We start from the raw sequence: 19,172 nt of genomic DNA on the forward strand, positions 1-19,172 counted from the left end.
GGTTGGATCAGAAACAAGATCTAGAATTGATGAATCCGAGATTGAAGACGAAAATGATGAGATGGGTTGGACACAAGTGGAAGGAGGGAGAATAAAAAGTGTTGAAAAAGCAAATAATAAGAGGAAGAAAGATAATGAAGGGGATTCAATAGGTACAGATGAGGATAGCGAAAGGGAAGTGACAAGTGAAAGGAGAGAGGAAATAAAAATGATTGTTAGATTTAAAGAGGGACAAGGAGTAAAAGGGGTAAACCCAATTGAGTTAACAAATGAGTTGAGGAAACAGTTAGGAGAGATTAGAGGTGCAAGAATACTTCAGGATGGAGCATTGTTGGTGATTTGTGATAATGAGGAGCAGAGGGATAAGGTGATGAAAATGAAGGTTGTGTGTAAACAAGTGATTTCAAGTTGTAATCAAACAGGTGGAAAATCATGGTTATGTGGAGTAATTACAGGGGTAGCATTGGAGGTCACTATGATAGAGTTGAAGAGAAATATTAAAGGAGGAAATGTAATTGAAGCAAAACGACTGCAAATGAATAGAGAAGGGAATAAGGAGGAAAGTCTTTCTGTAATGTTGCGTTTTGAAAGTGGTGGAGTGCTACCAAGTAAAGTGATGATTGGATATGTTTGCTTTCGGGTGAGAGAATATGTGCGTGCTCCGATGAGATGCTATAACTGCCAGAGATATGGTCATATTGCAAGTGTATGCAGAGCCAAAAAGAGATGTGCACATTGTGGGGAAGAACATGAGTACGGAAAATGTGGAAGAGATGTGGAAGCAAAATGTTGTAATTGTGGAGGAGCCCATAATGTGGCATATGGAGGGTGTGAAGTGAGAAAGAGAGCAGTAGAAATTCAGAAGGAAAGAGATGGAAATAAGCTGTCATATGCGGAAGCAGTTAAAAAGGTGGACTCAAGGAAAAAGAAAGAAAGTGAGGAGAAGGAGTTGTGGAAAGATCGAACCAGAAATGAAGAAAAGGAGAGCAAAAAATCGGATGACACAATGATAGTTAGTAAAAAAAGTTTTGTGTTATTCATGGCAGAGGTAATAAATTGTTCAGCGCAGACTGAAAGAAGAACAGAAAAGATACAGATAATAGTGAGAGCAGCAGATAGGTTCCTGGATATCAAAGGGCTAACATGGGAAATGGTTAGAGATGGTCTAACTTTAGAAATACAGCCTAGTCAAGAATCATGGGATGGACAACAATCTTGATGTTAGTAATTTTACAATGGAATGCTAGGAGTTTGGTGGCTAATGGATTGGAGTTTAAGGGTTATCTAAATAAGATGGAGGAAAAGCCAGATGTGATATGTGTACAAGAGTCTTGGCTGAAACCTAAATTAGATTTTGTAATTAAAGGGTATGTTTCTGTGAGAAGAGATCGGGAAGAGGGAAATGGTGGTGGGTGTGTTACTTTCATTAAGTCTGAAATGCAGTATAGAATGGTGGGGAAAGGAAGAGAAATGGAATATGTAGTGGTGGAGGTATGGAAGGATGATAAGAGTGTTGTAATAATAAATTTTTATAATCCATGTAGACAAATGACATTGGAAGATATGTTAAAGATAGAAGGGCAAAGTAGAGAGAGGGTGATATGGTGTGGGGATTTCAATGCCCATAGTAGTATGTGGGGAGGAAGTGTAACTGACAGAAATGGGAAGGTGGTTGAAGAATTGATGGATGAGATGAATCTGATCTGTATGAATGATAGGGGAGGTACACGAATAGACATGAGAACAGGTCAAGAAGCGGTGTTGGATTTAACCCTTGTAAAAAGTAGGTTAGGGGGTAAAATTAACTGGAAGGTATTAAGGAAATGTACTATAGGTAGTGACCACTTTCCTGTTTTGATTGAAATGAGTGTCAATATGAATAATTGTGTAAAAAGAAGTGAGAGAAGAGAAGGGAGATGGAATTATGAAAAAGCTAACTGGACTGAATATGTGAAAATGGTGGAGGAGGGTATAGACATAAATGAAGTAAGAAGTGTAGATGACATAGAAGCTATAAGTGAGAAAATTATAGGAGTTATGAAAAATGCAGCAGTAAGTAATATTCCTAAGAGTAAAGGAAGAAGAAAGACAAAAATGGTACCATGGTGGAATAAGGAGTGTGATGAAGCTATTAGAAGGAAAAGGAGAGCATACAAGAAGGTAAGAAGATTGCATAATTATACAGATTTAATTGAATATAAGAGAGAACAAGCAAAAGTAAGAGAGGTGGTAAGAAGGGCAAAAAGACAACATTGGAGAGATTTCTGTGATAGAATAGGGAGAAGTACATCAATAGGAGAAGTATGGAGTATGATCAGAAGGATGAATGGAATAAGGAAGGATATGGAATATCCTGTTTTAAATGAAGGGGAAGTTATAGCAATAGAAAACTGTGATAAAGCAGAACTGTTTTGTAATACATTTATAAAAGTAAACAGTACGGAAAATCTGACTGAAGAGTTTAAGAGGGAAAGGGAGGAAGTACTACGAGAGCATCCTCATCTATTGGGAAAGAGACAGGATGGAGATAATATAATGGATGTCCCGTTTGGAATGACGGAACTAAAACGAGCGCTGAGGAGAATGAGAGAAACTACTCCGGGGCAAGATGAAATCAGCTATTATATGATCAAGCAGTTAAGTGAGGAATCATTGAGAGTAATGTTGGAGTTCTATAATAAAGTGTGGGAAATGGGGGTGCTACCGCATAGTTGGAAAGAAGCATTGATATTGCCAATAAAGAAACCAGGGAAGGATCCAAATAAGCCGGCTAGCTATAGGCCAATAGCCCTTACATCTCATGTAGGGAAAGTGATGGAGAGAATGATAACGGATAGATTAGTATATTTTTTGGAAAAAGAAGGAAAATTAACACCTTTTCAAAGTGGATTTAGGGTAGGAAGAGGAACTATGGATCCGGTTATGTGTTTGGAAGCGGAAATAAAGAAAGCTCTGTCAAATAAAGAATCAGTAGTTGCTGTGTTTCTTGATATTGAAAAAGCCTATGATATGTTATGGAGGGAGGGTCTGATGATTAAGTTGGAAGAGATGGGGGTAGGGGGAAGAATGTTTAATTGGATTAATGACTTTCTTAAGCAAAGAGTAATAAGGGTGAGAGTAGGAGATGCTATATCATCTCAAGGAATAATAGAAAATGGTACTCCTCAGGGAAGTGTAATAAGTCCAGTACTTTTTTTAGTAATGATAAATGATATATTTAGTAAGGTGGATAGGAGTGTTGGTAGATCACTGTTTGCAGATGATGGAGCTGTGTGGTTTAGAGGGAGAAACAATAAATTCATTATGGGGAAAATGCAGAAGGCGGTGGATGAGGTAGTTAAATGGTCATATAAGTGGGGATTTAAGTTATCAGTGGAGAAGTCACAAGTTATTATATTTTCCAACAAGAAAGTAGATAATGAATGGAAGTTAAGGATATATAACAGGGAAATGGCTCGAGTAACATCAGTTAGATTCTTGGGAATGTGGCTAGATACTAGACTTACATGGAATGAACATATTGATAAGATAGTGAATAGGTGTAAAAGAGTGTTAAATATAATGAAATGTATGGCAGGACAAGAGTGGGGAGCAGATAGAGGGGCGCTTCAAACAGTATATATAGCAATGATAAGATCTGTACTAGATTATGGAAGTATAGCATATGGGTTGGCGGCAAAATCACAGTTAGAGAAATTGGATAGAATTCAAGCACAGGCGATGAGAATTTGCTGTGGAGCATATCCAACAACACCTATAGCAGCAATGCAAGTAGAGATAAATGAAATGCCGCTTAATATTAGAAGAAAACAGTTAATGGCTGTGTATTGGACAAATCTAAATAGTCAGAATGAGGTACATCCAACAAGGAAAATATTAGGAAAAAGTTGGGAACAAGGAATGAAGAAACATAAGAGTTTTGGGTGGGTGGTAGAAGAAGATATTAAGGAGATGGGGATAAACAATTATAGATGTGTACCAAGAGTAATATATCCGAATACTCCTATATGGATTATTCCTCAGCCAGTAGTAGATTTAACATTACTGGAGATAAGACAGAGTGAAGGAAATAATGGGATGGAAGTAATGAGAGCAAATGAGTATTTAAGAATAACATATGGAGATAGTATACAGATTTACACAGATGCTTCCAAAAAAGGAAGGAGAGTAGGAGTGGCAGTCAATGTGCCAAAGTTAATGGTGAAGAAAAAAGCTAGAATTAGTGACCAGTTGTCAATATATACAGGTGAGTTGATGGCTATTTTGCTAGGAGTACAAATAATTAAGGAAAGGAAAATAAAAAATGCAGTCATATGTTCAGATTCTTATTCAGCAATAGTTAGTATCTATAATCAAAAATCTGAATCAAGGCCAGATTTAATCATGGAAATTCTTCAAAATCTCTTTGAGTTGAAACAAATTAAAATAGAAGTACAGTTTATGTGGGTCCCAGCTCATGTGGGAATTAAAGGCAATGAGGAAGCAGATAATTTAGCCAAACAAGTAGTAGATGAAGATAGGGTAGAAATTGAGTTATCACATAGTTTAAAAGAAATCAAATCAGTAATAAAGGAGGAAATGATTAAAAAGTGGCAACAATATTGGGATAATGAGAGTAAAGGTAGACATTTATATGCAATACAAAAGAAAGTGGGAAAAGGTAGGAAAAGAGGGAGAAATAGAAGGGAGGAAAGTATAATTACAAGACTAAGGGTGGGACATACCGGTTTGAATAAAACATTACATTTAATATCTAAGCATCCAACGGGTTTGTGTGAGAAATGTGGACAAAGTGAAACTGTGGAACATGTGTTTATTAATTGTAATGGTTATGATGAAGAAAGAGAAGTGCTAAGAGAAGAATTATGGAAGAATGAAGGGAAAGAGTTAACATTAAAGAATATATTAGACTTGGATATAGGAAATAGTATGGTTAATGTGTTGTTTCAGTTTTTGAATAATACTGGTTTAATGAATAGATTGTAGGATTAATATGTATATAGGATTATAGAGAGAGGTAGAAGATGCGGATGAAGTATAGTGTGAGACAGTGTAAGTAAATCTGGAGGTAAATAAGGTTGCGGATGGGAAGTGGGAGTTAAAGGGAAGTGGGGTGGAAGCTGGAGGAGCTGAACACGCAGCGCCAGTGGGTTTTATTTACTTTTATTTTATTTTTATTTTTATTTTTTTTTGGGGGGGGGGGGGGGGTTGCTTAGAAATGTTAAGAGATAGGAATGTTTCTGATCTAAGCTACCGGATGATGGCAATAATGCACTGTTAAGTGCGGTTGCCAATAAAACGAAAAAAGAAGAAGAAGAAGAATGTCTGGCTTCCATCGGTAGGGGGTTACGCTCTGCGCTCCATCCGTCCATTCAGCCCCCACAGTCAGCAAAACACACGTCAGAGCGCAGGTCCACGGCAAACGAATCCTGCAGAGCTCTGTGTATGTGTGTTGATGTGTGTGTGTGTCATTGTCAGGAGGAGAGAGAGAGAGAGAGACAGCGTGGACTAGCTGCTTTTGAACCACTGCAGGAGCATTAAATCTGGGACTGTCACAGATACTGAAGGAGAGAGAGAAGACATTCAAAGAAGGACGTTTATCTAGCAGCACAGTTATGGAGACTCATCTCTGCTGTCCACCAGCGGATCAAACTAGAAGCAAAGGACAGAAAAGTCAGCCGGCGTATTGACTTTAATCTTCTGGTGGAAGAACGCAATTATATTCCCTGACAGTTTGCTCTCAGAAGGTGAAGATTAGGAGTGGATTTTCCTTCTTTCTTTCCTTTTTCTTCTTTGTTTCAGTTAATTGCTCTGCTTTTGGGGCATCCTCACCCTCTCCACAAAGTCGTCACCTCTCTCAGATCCTTCCTTTCCTTCCCAACATCTTCTCTGCATGCTTTTTCACTGCTCTGCAGGTGAACACACTCATGGTGGATTCCAAGGGAAGGAACATGAAATGTCTGACGTTCTTGTTGATGCTTCCAGAGTCAGTTAAGAGCAAGTCCAGTAAAAGCTCCAAAAAGGGGAGTCCCAGCAGCTCGTCCAAGCTGCCCCCTGTGTGCTATGAGATCGTCACCTTGAAAACCAAGAAGAAGAAGAAGATGGCAGCAGAGATCTTCCCCACTAAGAAGCCTGCATCGGCCACCACGGTGCAGCAGTACCAGCAGCAGAACCTGAACAACAACAACACCATTCAATGCTGCAACTGGCAGGGTCTGTACTCCACGATCAGGGAGAGGTAGGTCAACTTCAGATGTGTTCAGAGAGCGAGACTAGAGTGGAACAGTTAGAAGTCTATCTGCCGACAAAAGTCTAAGAACATATTTAAACCTGAAAATTAAAAATGTTAGGTTTTGAAAATTTAATTCAATAAATATTCTGCGCTTTTTCTAAGTGATTTCTAATCAAATGAGTACATTTATGACAGTGATCCTGTTAACCTTCAATTCCTGTTGGATACATTTTGGATCTCATGCTTCACATAAATCAAAATGTTATGCTTATAACATTTATCAACAATAATAAATGTATTAATTATTTTAAAAAATACTAGTGGATTCAGACTTTTGAAACTCACTAAATATTTGATAGAGAATGTGAATACACAGTCAAAGTCACAAAGTCATTTTTTTTCTCCTCAAGATTCAGCAGGGTCAGGTTTGAGCACTGAATGTCTTGCTGGAGCGTTATTTAACATCTCTGAGAATGTTTGAGAATGGTCTGAAAAGTTAAATTGTTCATCTGTTCCGCCCTGTGTGCATTGTCCCAAAAGAGGCAAAAGCAAGGAACAAGTTTTGTTTTATATGCATGGCTTTGCTCTCTGTCAAAGGGTAATATTTACTTAGTCGTCATGGGAAAGCCCCATGCCGGCCAAAACAATTGTGCGCTCTTGGAACTGGCTTTGTAGTCACTCTGAAACAGCGTTCCTTGTTTACCTACTCCTCCTATGTGTTCTGGACCCCAATAATACATGAGGAAGATGCCATTGTGGACTCCCTTTGACCGGGGCCAGGGATTTTCCTGAGAAAGATGTGTGTAAGAATTTAGTATGTGAAATACTGCTAAAGTACAGAATTCTTTTGAATTTTTGTTTTGAAAATTTACCAGGTATAGATTTTCGGTTTCCAAATAGAATAAGAGTTTATCAGTTCTCTTTATTTCAAGTTATATGATAATTTCATGTCTACGGAAACAACAGAGGATTCACCTTTCCTATACAATTAATTAGAAATGTTCCTGAGTTTTTTTTTTTTTTTTTTTGGTCTAAAATCATTCTTCTCAATCTTCTCTACAGAAATGCTGTGATGTTCAATAATGAACTGATGGCTGACGTTCACTTTGTTGTCGGTCAGTCCGGAGGAACTCAGATTCTCCCGGGACACAAGGTAGGACCTCTTGATCTGCACTACAGTATGTAGCAGTACCAGAGAACAGCTTTAGGATTTTCATAAGCAAAGTACCTCACTAATGACAGCTAAATTCGTTCTATTGTTTTCAGTCTAGCCGGCCATGTGCCTTTCGGAGACACTTATCAATTAATGATGAAAATCAGGCAGAAGGCAGTGGGAAGATGTCTGTCTTTTGACAGAGTCTTTTGCTTATTTTCATGCTGGGTTTGTGCTGTATTAAATAATCAGAGTTTGTGGACAAAGTTCTTTAACTGTACAAAAGCCTCTATGAATATGTGAATAATGTTCCGATATTTTAACTCTCAGTGGATGTATTTCCCAAAGGGTTTTATCAAGAAACTGCTTAATTGGTAAAATGTAACATCATCAGACTTTGACCACACAAAACACATTTGAGCCATCTTATTTTTTCAAATCTAAATATTGTAATATTGGTTACATATTTAGTTATCTATCAAGGTTTCTAGGGTTTCAATGGAAAATTGAGAAAAGAGAGAGAGAGAGAAAAAAAATTATGGTAACTGATTATATTTTTATATTTTAATTTAACATTATTATTGAGATTGATAATGACTTTTTTAACATTAAGAGGCAAAATAAATAAATAAATAAACTGAGCAGAATTCATTGAAAAAATACTATGCAAACGCATTCAAAATAGGAATTGAATTAAACATTCTCCACATAATAAGTTTGAAAACCCCTGATCTAACTGATCTCCACTAAGTAAAAACCATTAAGGGTCTTCCACTGTGACCTCTTCAAACTAGCAGCTTTCCAATAGCTTTTGTTGTAAAATTTTTATGGGGACTGGCATTATTAAATATGACATTATCATTTTTTTTAACCTCAGGCCAATGTTAAATGCACCTTAACCCCATTTAAACCAGTTCTTGTTTCACTCTCAGACTTTATTTAAAAAGACAGGGCTAATCTGGTGCCTACAATTCAGGCATGACTCATCTTTTATCCATTTAAGGGGGCAGAATTAAAAGCTGTGTTCGGCTGATATGTGATGCTTTATAAAGCACACTTAGGCAAGGGCATTGTATTGCTTTGCTGCATGGCCACAGCCAATATTGCAATGGGCCATGAAGAGTTATTACATAGCACCTTTTTTATGATGTCCATTTGGCTGGTGTTCAGATATGCATTATCATTTTTATTTGAGAAGGTTATGTTTGCTTCTAGGAAAGGCTTCCTTGTATATCAGCACTTTGCTAAATTACTCTCGCCATTTATTTGATGTTCCTCTTAGTTACAATATATTTGTTTTGGGCTTTTCACATCCCGAAGGAGAAGAACACACCTTTACTTAAAAGGCTAAAATTAAGTTTGCTAAATGGAAAAGAAGCATGTGTGTGAGGGTAATTCTAAAATGAATTGAAAATATTCACTTCTGCCCCTGTTATATAATGCATCTGCAATGCTGTGTTGGCCTCAGATTTCATCATTAGCTACGTGCACCCATTAGCATCAGCGAGATAACTTTTAGCTCCAGCAGCCACTTTCACACCATTGTGAAACACTCATTGCTTCAGAGGGAAAAGCAAATGCCATTCACATGAATGGCACTCACGTGTCTTGTAAACCCAAGGGGAAATTACAGTTGTAATTAAGCATTGGTCTTTGTGGGTGAAATTTTGTGTGTGCTTCACGCTCAAATGACTCCAGGGGAATGGGATCAAGCTGAAATTTAAAACAGCCAAGTGTTACCTTTACAATGCAATCGACTCAGAAGAAAGAAAACCTGAAGGGCAACTTCTGAGGAACTAAAGATCGCTTGCTGTGCCTTTGTGATTCAGGTTTAAAAGAAAGAATGTGTCATTGTATGGGTTGTATGTAATTTAGAGGTGATTACATGAAACCATCACCTGCCACCTGCAAAGTTCTTTTGATGTGTGTGAGAGGAATAATCAGGTTTTTTTTTTTTTTTTTTTTTTTTTTTTAAGTGAGGTCGGAGAAGCATAAAACCACTTTAGTGTCAGGTCCTAAAAAAAAAAAAAGGTCAATTTGGAAAACTACAGACTTAACAATAGCTGAAGGCTTTGAAACCTTTTCCATCTACACCACATGAACCCTTCAATACACAACTGATTTTATAGGTTTTGCACTGATTTTTGTTTGAAACTTAGTGCTGACGTGTAAATTATTTATAATTAAGTGATGGGTACTGTCGATCCTTATGATAATTTATAACACAAGTCATGTCAAATTAATTCATACTTCTTATTTTTCTCATTAGTATGTCCTTGCTGTAGGTAGCTCGGTTTTCCATGCCATGTTTTATGGAGAGTTGGCAGAGGACAAGGATGAGATCCGTATCCCTGATGTAGAACCTCCAGCCTTTCTGGCTATGTTAAAGTAAGTCTCCTTATGTAATTGTCTTCGTCTTTAAGGTCTGTGCTGGCTGACCCTTTTCACATCTGCCTGGTTAAACCATAATTATCTTTCTGTATAGATTATTTAGTTATTATTGTTTTCAATTAAGCGCAGGAGTGAAGAAAATTGTTCTCTCTGATCTAAGTACCCCACTTTGGACTTCTTCCAGAGGGTTAATCGGCTACACCGACATGTAATTTCTTTACAGCCAACAGTTCAAGACCATTTAGAGGAATATGGCCTCTGATTGAAATTGACTGTGCAATTAGCCTTATTTAAATTGACTGAAGATATAAAATAGTTGCATTTGACTTTTTAAATGTCATTTTGAATGGAGTACTCAATTCAGATAATTTAAGTCTAAAACAAAAAACCCCGCTCCTCAGCATGTCGCACAACAATAAGTTGCACAACTTATAGAACAAAAACCTGCATCTTATTTCTTAATCACACACAATTCAGTTTAATCAGGTACCAAATTTGATTTGCTAAATTTATTTTAGTTAATCAGATGCTAAACCTGCACAAAGCATGGGTCAATAAATGGTATCATTGGGCACAATTCATTCTTAGTTATGTTGCCCTTTGCTCAGCTGGAAAAAAAGCAAATTAATTTAAGTTTGATTTCTAGCTTGGTCAAATTGGCTGGCCTAGCTGGTCTTGAAAAAAGGAGGTTAGGTTTAATGTAGGTAGTAACATAAACATAAAAGAGCACTAACCTTTTAGCGCCAATCATTGGACATTTAGTTTCTGAACTGCTGGTGTGAACTACAACAACCATCATAGTAAAACGTTGCCAGATTTCACATTTATCTATTTCAGATAAAGCTAAACATGCTTTTAAAGCCACTCACTGGAGTCAAAAAGTGTCCCAATGTAAGTTGGTGCTGTCTCTAGAAATGCTGTGGCTCATTCCCAAAGTCTCTTATATGTATCAGGGGGAACTCTGAACACTAATGGCACTAGATGCTTAAATGTTGTATAGAACTCTAGCTTAAACAAGAAGAAAATAAATAATGAAGTGAGCTTAGCTTGTCCGCCTCTCAGAGGGCTTAGGACCATGACAGAAGATCTGATAGATCTTAACTCATGCTTTACCCATCTCTCTTGAGAGTCCTTCTGTCTTCTCCACTCTCTCTCCTCTTGCGCTGGCTCATCTCTCACTCCTTCCATCTCGAGAGAGATTTTTGTTCTCTCTCCCTCTGAGTCTTTCATCCCTCCTCCCCCACTCTCCTAAAGAAGTGTAAATTTATACATGTTGTTTCTGTTTACAGAACACGTCTATTGAACATTGTGTCCATGATGATGCTTCTACTGTATATAGGTTATGATTTCTAGTCCATGATGCATTACAGGACATAATATTAAAAAATTGCCGTAGGTCTGTGCAGTGCATCATAGTATGATCAATTCAGCTTGTTCTGGAGGACACAATCAAAGCCAAGTCAATTCCTATTCCACAAAGTTATGGCTATTGCCAGAATAGTGCTTTTTGTTATGAGAGGTGTTGAAAAAGATAGTATTTCCATTGACTAAAACACATGGTGGTTCATGCTGGTAGCACATCATAAAATAGTAGCTTCTAGCTGGGCCAGTAATAGCAGGCTACAATGCAACCTAAAGGACTGCATCCATTTTGAATGACTATGGCTGATGATGTACGATACAGCTAACCTTGTTTTTTTTTCTGTTACTCAGGTACATTTACTGTGATGAAATTGACTTAAGTGCTGACACAGTACTGGCAACATTATACGCAGCCAAAAAGTACATAGTCCCGCACCTGGCTCGGGCTTGTGTCAACTTCTTGGAAACAAGTTTGAGTGCAAAGAATGCGTGTATTCTTCTATCTCAGAGCTGTCTGTTTGAAGAGCCAGACCTGACGCAACGCTGCTGGGAAGTTATTGATGCCCAGGCTGAGCTGGCTCTTAAATCCGAGGGCTTTTGTGACATTGACGCTCAGACCTTGGAGAGCATTCTCAGCCGGGAGACACTGAACGCTAAGGAGATTGTAGTGTTTGAAGCAGCACTAAGCTGGGCGGAGGCTGAATGTCAGCGGAGGGAGATAAACACAACTATCGACAACAAACGCAAGGTATTGGGCCAAGCCGTCTACCTGATCCGTATACCAACCATGGGTCTTGATGATTTCGCAAATGGTGCTGCGCAATCAGGAGTGTTAACGCTAAACGAGACCAATGATATTTTCTTATGGTACACGGCGGCTAAAAAACCCGAGCTGCAGTTTGCCTGCCAACCTCGCAAGGGATTGACACCACAAAAGTGCCATCGCTTCCAGTCGTGCGCCTACCGCAGCAACCAGTGGCGTTATCGCGGACGCTGTGACAGCATTCAGTTTGCTGTAGATAAGCGAGTGTTTATCGCGGGTTTCGGGCTTTACGGTTCAAGCTGTGGATCTGCGGAGTACACTGCCAAGATCGAGCTGAAACGGCAAGGAGTCGTTCTGGGAATCAATCTTAGCAAGTACTTTTCAGATGGATCCAGCAACACCTTCCCAGTTTGGTTCGAGTATCCAGTTCAGATCGAGCCTGACACTTTCTATACAGCCAGCGTGGTTCTGGACGGAAATGAACTGAGTTATTTCGGACAAGAGGGTATGACGGAAGTTCAGTGTGGAAAGGTGACCTTCCAGTTTCAGTGCTCTTCGGACAGTACCAACGGCACAGGAGTGCAAGGCGGACAAATTCCAGAGCTCATTTTCTATGCCTAAGTTTCTCTTGAAAAAAAAAAAAAAAATGCCCACCTTACCAGTGTGAAATAGCTTTACATTACATACAATATATGTTTTTGTATTACATGGCAGAATTCAACTTCTCCAATGCTGTCAGCTCGAGCAAACCGAGACATAACAAGCATTACAAGGTCCTTGTTTTGAGCTCTGAATAGTTTTCCGGCGGCTGTCAAAGCATGAACAGTATTTCCTCCTTGTCTTAACAGTGAATTAAATATTTTATTTTGTGCTATGCATAAAGCAGCACCTGTTTACAAAGGAAAATCTCATTTCAGTGGGATATAAGTTGTTGACTAAGCTCCTAGTTGGGTGCCACAACCTGGCTGATTTAAAATAGTTTTCATCCATTTAATTTGAGAGGGGACATTGTACAGTATATATTTAAATGTGTGAACTAAATTATAAATATATATAAATATATAAATATTATCACTCCATGGCTATGTCTACAGTTTATAATGACTATACGCCATGTTAGTGAACGCTTGCACATGTATATTGTAGCAATAGTGAACAAATTATCCTAACTCATGATAACAGACTAACTTCAGTATTTCTCCACATCACAATTCAAGGCAATCAGATACCTAACACCAAAGTTACTGTCACCATAACTCGTTTTTGATTAAATATCATTGTCAAGCAGTATCTTAGATTTCATGTAGATTTAGAAGCATAAATCCACTTTTCGGATCAGTCATAATGAGAAATAGTATAAACATATGTAGAGTTTGCACTGGAATAAACTATTTTCATTCAGAGTCTTTGACCCTGCATTAACCTTACTCAAGACAGACGTCATATTTAATGTTTTGTAAATGAAAACAATGCTGTGAGGGAGAAATGTTTGGGTTATACGATATATGTATATAAATAAATTACAAAAAAAAAATTTTTTAATTAAACAAGACATTGCTGTACATTAACAGTTTTCATTTTTGGAAGATTAATATGGCCCGACTGAGGTCAGTGGAATCACATTTACAGTGCATCTTGTCAGTGCTTCATGTCAGTTTAATAAAGTGCACTAAGAAACTAACTGAACAAACACACACTACTGTTAATTCAGCTGAAATAACAGGTTACATATTCACAGGCACCACCATCACACAATGTGACGTTTTGGGATATTGTGTTATCATTTCCACCTCTATAAGTGTTGTGTTCTTGCCTAATTAGCAGCATAATTAGCTGTCACCCAACAAACCCGTCTTCACGCTACTAAATGGGATGTTGTCAACTAACATTATATCACATGTTTGTAAAGACAAGATAGTTCAAGCATTTTATTTTGTATTGCATTGGGCTGTAATTACCAGCATTGATGGTTCCCCGTCTTATTTTCATTAAGGTGTCAAAAGCAGCAAGGAAGCAGAACGCTAATTCTATTCCCTGCATGCTGAACTTTTAGTGACAGACATAATAGCGATGAGCAGAAAACAAATAATTGCTCTTTAAACTTATCAAGAAATGACCAGTCACATTTAACTGGCACAATCTAATATTACAGCTTCATTCTAATTTTACACAGTGAGCATGACAGCAGAATATTAGGTCTGTGAATCACGTAAGCACTGTACTGAAGTCAAAACGCTATGGTTATACAGATCACCAACAAAGTGCACTTTAAAATGTGCTTGAACAACAATTTTTATACATTAAAATCAACTAAATTGGGTTCTTTTACGGACGTTTGTGTGTTGAGATTTTGTTAATGTCTTTTTTCATCACATGAGCTACCTTAATCTTTGTGCACTACTTAGAAGAGGTCATTAATGGAGCTTGCTATGTGTTTATGATGAACACTTCTGTGAATGTGTACAAAGCATTTGTTTGTGTGTTACAGTACAGAGAGACTTATGAACGTGTATGATAGTTGAACATGCAAATAAACTGAACAAGCAGTTCTATAATGACATCAAGAGTGACTTCTACTTGTATTTATTATTATTTTTTTTATAGCAAACTACTTTTTAGATGTGCTCTGTCCTGATTTTTGATGACTAGTTTATCAAACATGTTTACATGATCAAAATGTATATCCCTTTTAAAAATGTTCGTCTTCCTTCTTCAGCAGTCTGCATGATAAAGCTTTTATCCATTTGGATATGGATGCAGAAATAAAGCTCGTTGGCATACATTCCATCATAAATAGTTACAAATATGGCATGCAAAAAGGCTTTACGTAAGTGCTAAAACACACAGTACTTCTATTTAGCATAAATAATACATACAGTACAGGCTATACGTAGTAAGTGGTTGGTTAGAATGTAAGATGCCAGAATCAGAGATTGTCAAACAAAAACTTTTAATAAAGCAAGAATGCAGAGCAAAATAATCTCATAATGTAGTACTGTAAACATTTAAATTAATCGTTTTCTCAAAACTTTAAATTAGCTGAAAATTTACCAAACCAACCAAGCTGTTTCACTGGACAAAGCAATATTATGGATAAATGACTTATTGTGAGCAACTGTAAGCAACTAATATATAATAATAATAATAATAACAACAATAATAATAATAATAATAATAATAATAATAATTAATCCAGCTTTACTTAAAAAGATCGTAATTGTTAGACTGGAGTCATGTCTATTATTTTAATGTCTATCAGCTATTTGATTATCATTTTAAAAGAAGAAATAAATGTTTTTATCAGCTGTTTGGTAAATGCTATTTTAAAAGAAAATAAACAAAAAATTTTCAGCAAATTTATAGTTTTGAGTGAACTACACCCTAAATATCAAATTGAGATGTTTTCTTATAGCAATCATTACTATTGTGTACAAAGTCTGACATGATCACTGTGAATGGGAACATTGCTGAATACCACACAGTATGTTTTGGGACTAAACATTTCAGAGTGATTTATTTATTATCCTCTTGCTAATTTGCTCATGCAGTATTTTTAATTGCGCAGAAAGGCAGAGAGTCACACGCCTCTGTAAGGAGCCTGGCGTGCTGGGTTTACAGACCCTGACAAATGCAGATGATATATTGAGCTCGAAATTACAGTTCAATCAGCTAGTAGAGGAAAAGTAGAAAGGAAATCTGGAATGGAGCAAAAGATGTGGCTCTTTGCAATACAGCATTTATCTTCATAACTATACTGGATTTTATCATTTTCACTGTAAACCATAGGATATTTGTAGGATCACTTTACTGCTTATGATACAACTAACCTTAGAGTCCCAGACCACCATTCAATCACAGTGGAATACGAACATGCTCTTCTACACTGTGCATCTGGAGGTGTGCCATAATGCTGCTCCCAAACCTAAAAATTTACACAAACTTTTTGTTTAAAAATGATATTGACTTAATTTAAATGAATATTTTGCTAAATAAATAATAAAAGGAATTCAAATTCCATTTGAATTTTGTTTGTTTTCCTTACCTAGATATCTTTCCTACATGTTTACCCCACCCCATTTATAGTGAATAATGAACAAATTGATAGTTATGATTTAAAATAAAAAATTTGTTTTACATTTTTGCACTCTTTGAAATTATGAATAAATCAGTTGTGTTTATTTTTAATATAATATAGTTTTTATTAAATATTTTAAGGTGCTGTAAACTGAATTGACACACTGAATAATTATATTTTAGTTGTACAATAATAATTTCAACAGAATCTCTAACAATATAGACCTTATGCATCAGAGAAACAAGCAAGCATTTTGCTGGTGGAGTGGATTTACTTATTGTACAGGTAACAAAAGTTATCATGAGCATTGTAAAGTTCGAAGTGAATGTCATTGTAACGCATTAAAACTCCATGATCTCCATGGCTCTCACTCGTCACAGTCATAAACAAGTGTTGGTAGACAGGAAAGATTTTATAACAAGCAGTTTATTCAGAAATTCATGCGATCTTACCTGTAGAAATATTATCAGAATACAGAAGACAACATGCGCAATGCTGAAAAAGGGGTGGGGCTACATAATGTCTTCGCAAAGAGCTTGATTGACAGGTGATTTAACAAATCATTACGCAGAATCCGGCATTTTGTCCGACAAACAAATCAGACAGTATAGTAGGCCCATCAAGAAATTTCAGTAGACTTAAACTGGAATAGTTTTGCATTGATGTCTTTCCGACACGTTAAACTTGTAAATACAATATTTTTTTACCTTTATTGAATCCATCATAAAATGCTAATTTTTGCTCTAATATGCCACAAGCAAATATGGTTCAACTGATTAATAAATACTTTTCTTTTATTAGCTCTCAGCATGTCATTAACCTAGCATTTAAACTTGGCATCTGTCTCATTTTAATCTGCACACTTACCTATTGGATTTTCATCCACCAGATCATATTTCTCATGAAGGTCTGTGCAGCCAAGCTTTTATTAATGCTAAACACTGTTTCATCAAGCCTCTTGTTTTGCCATGTACCGTTTAATAGAAAGCCACTTTTCCCAAGAGCAGGCCATCAACATGAAGAGGTGTGTTCAGAGCCATCTTGTCAGAGCCTCCATTTACCACACCTCCAGTGATCAATACTCTGTCCGTAGATTTCTTTTGTAAGAACTCTCAAAAGGACAGTAACCAGCCTCAGTGGATCGAGAAAATGGAGCGAGTAATTTGGTGAGCTTTGATTGTTGGGGCTACATGGCGTTTTTGATTACCTGTGAATAGGTTCTCAGATGAGTTCAGGATTGTTAAATGGCTGTGTATAAACAGATCAATAGGCTGTCATGTCAATCAGCAGACTTTCATTTAGAATTAGTCTCAAGAACTAATTCTTGCCTCTAACTTTGACAGGCTCATTCTGAGAAAGAGTGCTAAGCCCCGTTCAGGTCACATATTTAAAAAGTTTTTCATTGGTGTCATTGAAGTGATTTGTGCATCTTATAGAAGAATGTGGTCTTTTATAGATTTTATACATTTTTAATGCTAGAAAAAGTGCTACGATGATGATTTAAGAGGAAATGTGTGCTTTTTTCCAGCTGCCAAATGCCTATATTTTTGGTTGCATACATGAAAGCACTTCAGCTGAATAAAAAGTCTATAAAATACACTCACATCTAGGGGGAGTTTATCTTCATTTAATGCAACAAAGTTATAGCCAGAGGCATCTAGCTCTGGCTATAAGTGAGAAGGCACGTGCCCCCTCAGATTTTTAAGCCAAGAGGATTTTGAATGCTGCTTCCAAAAGACAAAAAAAATAGCGATTAATATTTTCTATATTTAATACAATCACACTGGCGTGATCAGAACATTCAGTGCATCATCAGCTGCTAAATTAAAATCTGCATTCGCTGGCTGGCGCTGTTAGCATTAACCAATCACAAAAGATGCTGTTGGGCTTATGAATGCAATGACCAATCAGAGGCATTTAGATGAGTCATCACTAAAATGCCGGTGATTTCTTCACTCACTTGCTAACTGAATACCTCTTTCAGGCGAATTATCTCGTCAGAAACAATAAAGTGCTAATATGTGTACGAATCTGTAAGATATTAATTTCATAGTGTAAGCAGCTTCAGTGCTTTTAATGGGAGCTCATGAGAGTGCTTAAACTAGAATAGACTGTCAGCGAATATGTTCTTTTGATAATGTAAATGTTCTTTGCTCTCCTTATGTACAATGAAGGTGTTATGATTAGTAGTCTAACTTGAAATGTTTTTATTCACATTAACTTTTAGTGTTAAATTCACATTAAATATAAATTCAGTTGTATTAAAAAGATCTTATGGCATGACATCCATAAGTGTTAATTAAGTGAACAGACTATGCATAGTCAAGAGACTACATTATTAGATTACGTTGACCATCATCACTATAGATTAACATAATCTATAAAGGTGAAAATCAAGATACATATTTCACGATATAGTTAATACGTTTGGAGTTGTTTCCAATAAAAAAAATAAAATAAAATAAAAAACATAAGTCCTGTTGTGGCTGCTGTGTATCACATGATGAACCCCCACACTCAAAAAAATGATTTTTCAGTTTTGTTCACTTTACCTGAACAATTCATGCTGAATTAATGCCATTTTGGCTACTTTTCAGTTCAACATGATTGTGTCATGTTAAACTGACTTAAAACTGTCACTCGTTGGTTTAACATAAAGTTTTCATTTTGAAAGAATTTGTTTCAATCAAGTACCTCAAAATAAGTTTTACACTTCCCATCATGCTTTGCACAGGACTGGATATGGGGAGAGAAAATGTTGAAATAAAGTGTTATTTTATGCAGTTTTTAGTAAAATGTGATAATGAGGAGACTTTTTCATGTCTAATGCTCTATTATGTGGGCATTTTAAAAGACTTTATATTGGTGTATTTTGTGCGAGTTACCATTGTGGTGAAGTGTGGAGCTTGTGGTTGGGTTGATGACCTGCCAAATTAGCTAAAATTATAAAAATTGGGAAGTTGCGGCCCAATGGTTAGAGAGTCGGACTGGCAATCGAAAAGTTGTGAGTTTGAGTCTCGGGCCGGCAGGAATTGTGGGTGGGGGGAGTGCATGTACAGTGCTCTCTCCACCTTCAATACCACGACTGAGGTGCCCTTGAGCAAGACACTGAACCCCCAACTGCTCCCCGGGCACCGCAGCATAAATGGCTGCCCACTACTCCGGGTGTGTGTTCATGGTGTGTGTGTGTGCACTT

The 19,172-nt window shown here is 36.9% G+C and overlaps 1 protein-coding gene across 3 annotated transcripts; it reads left to right on the top strand.

The window, feature by feature from the left end:
* The first annotated feature begins 5,348 nt into the window (after positions 1 to 5,348).
* On the top strand, positions 5,349 to 14,465 carry btbd3b (BTB (POZ) domain containing 3b). 3 transcript variants are annotated; one of them, XM_052571878.1, is made up of 5 exons: positions 5,350 to 5,747; positions 5,986 to 6,238; positions 7,295 to 7,385; positions 9,655 to 9,773; positions 11,490 to 14,465. In XM_052571878.1, exons 2-5 carry the CDS (start codon positions 6,102 to 6,104, stop codon positions 12,520 to 12,522), a joined length of 1,380 nt encoding a protein of 459 aa, XP_052427838.1. In that variant the 5' UTR covers positions 5,350 to 5,747; positions 5,986 to 6,101; the 3' UTR covers positions 12,523 to 14,465. The 3 variants fall into 3 exon arrangements, with proteins under 3 accessions (XP_052427837.1, XP_052427838.1, XP_052427839.1); XM_052571877.1 differs by having other exon boundaries at positions 5,349 to 6,238; XM_052571879.1 differs by lacking the exon at positions 5,350 to 5,747 and having other exon boundaries at positions 6,206 to 6,238; positions 9,671 to 9,773.
* Positions 14,466 to 19,172: the final 4,707 nt, after the last annotated feature.

This window comes from Carassius gibelio, chromosome B13 (genome assembly GCF_023724105.1).
Source record: "Carassius gibelio isolate Cgi1373 ecotype wild population from Czech Republic chromosome B13, carGib1.2-hapl.c, whole genome shotgun sequence".
Classification (NCBI taxonomy): Eukaryota; Metazoa; Chordata; class Actinopteri; order Cypriniformes; family Cyprinidae; genus Carassius; species Carassius gibelio.

Bases quoted from the DNA above. Each gene is read 5' to 3' on its own strand.
- btbd3b (XM_052571877.1), top strand. From the start codon at position 5,928: ATGGTGGATTCCAAGGGAAGGAACATGAAATGTCTGACGTTCTTGTTG. The intron at 6,239-7,294 runs GTAGGTCAACTT...TCTTCTCTACAG, and splicing joins TACTCCACGATCAGGGAGAG to AAATGCTGTGATGTTCAATA. The intron at 9,774-11,489 runs GTAAGTCTCCTT...TCTGTTACTCAG, and splicing joins GCCTTTCTGGCTATGTTAAA to GTACATTTACTGTGATGAAA.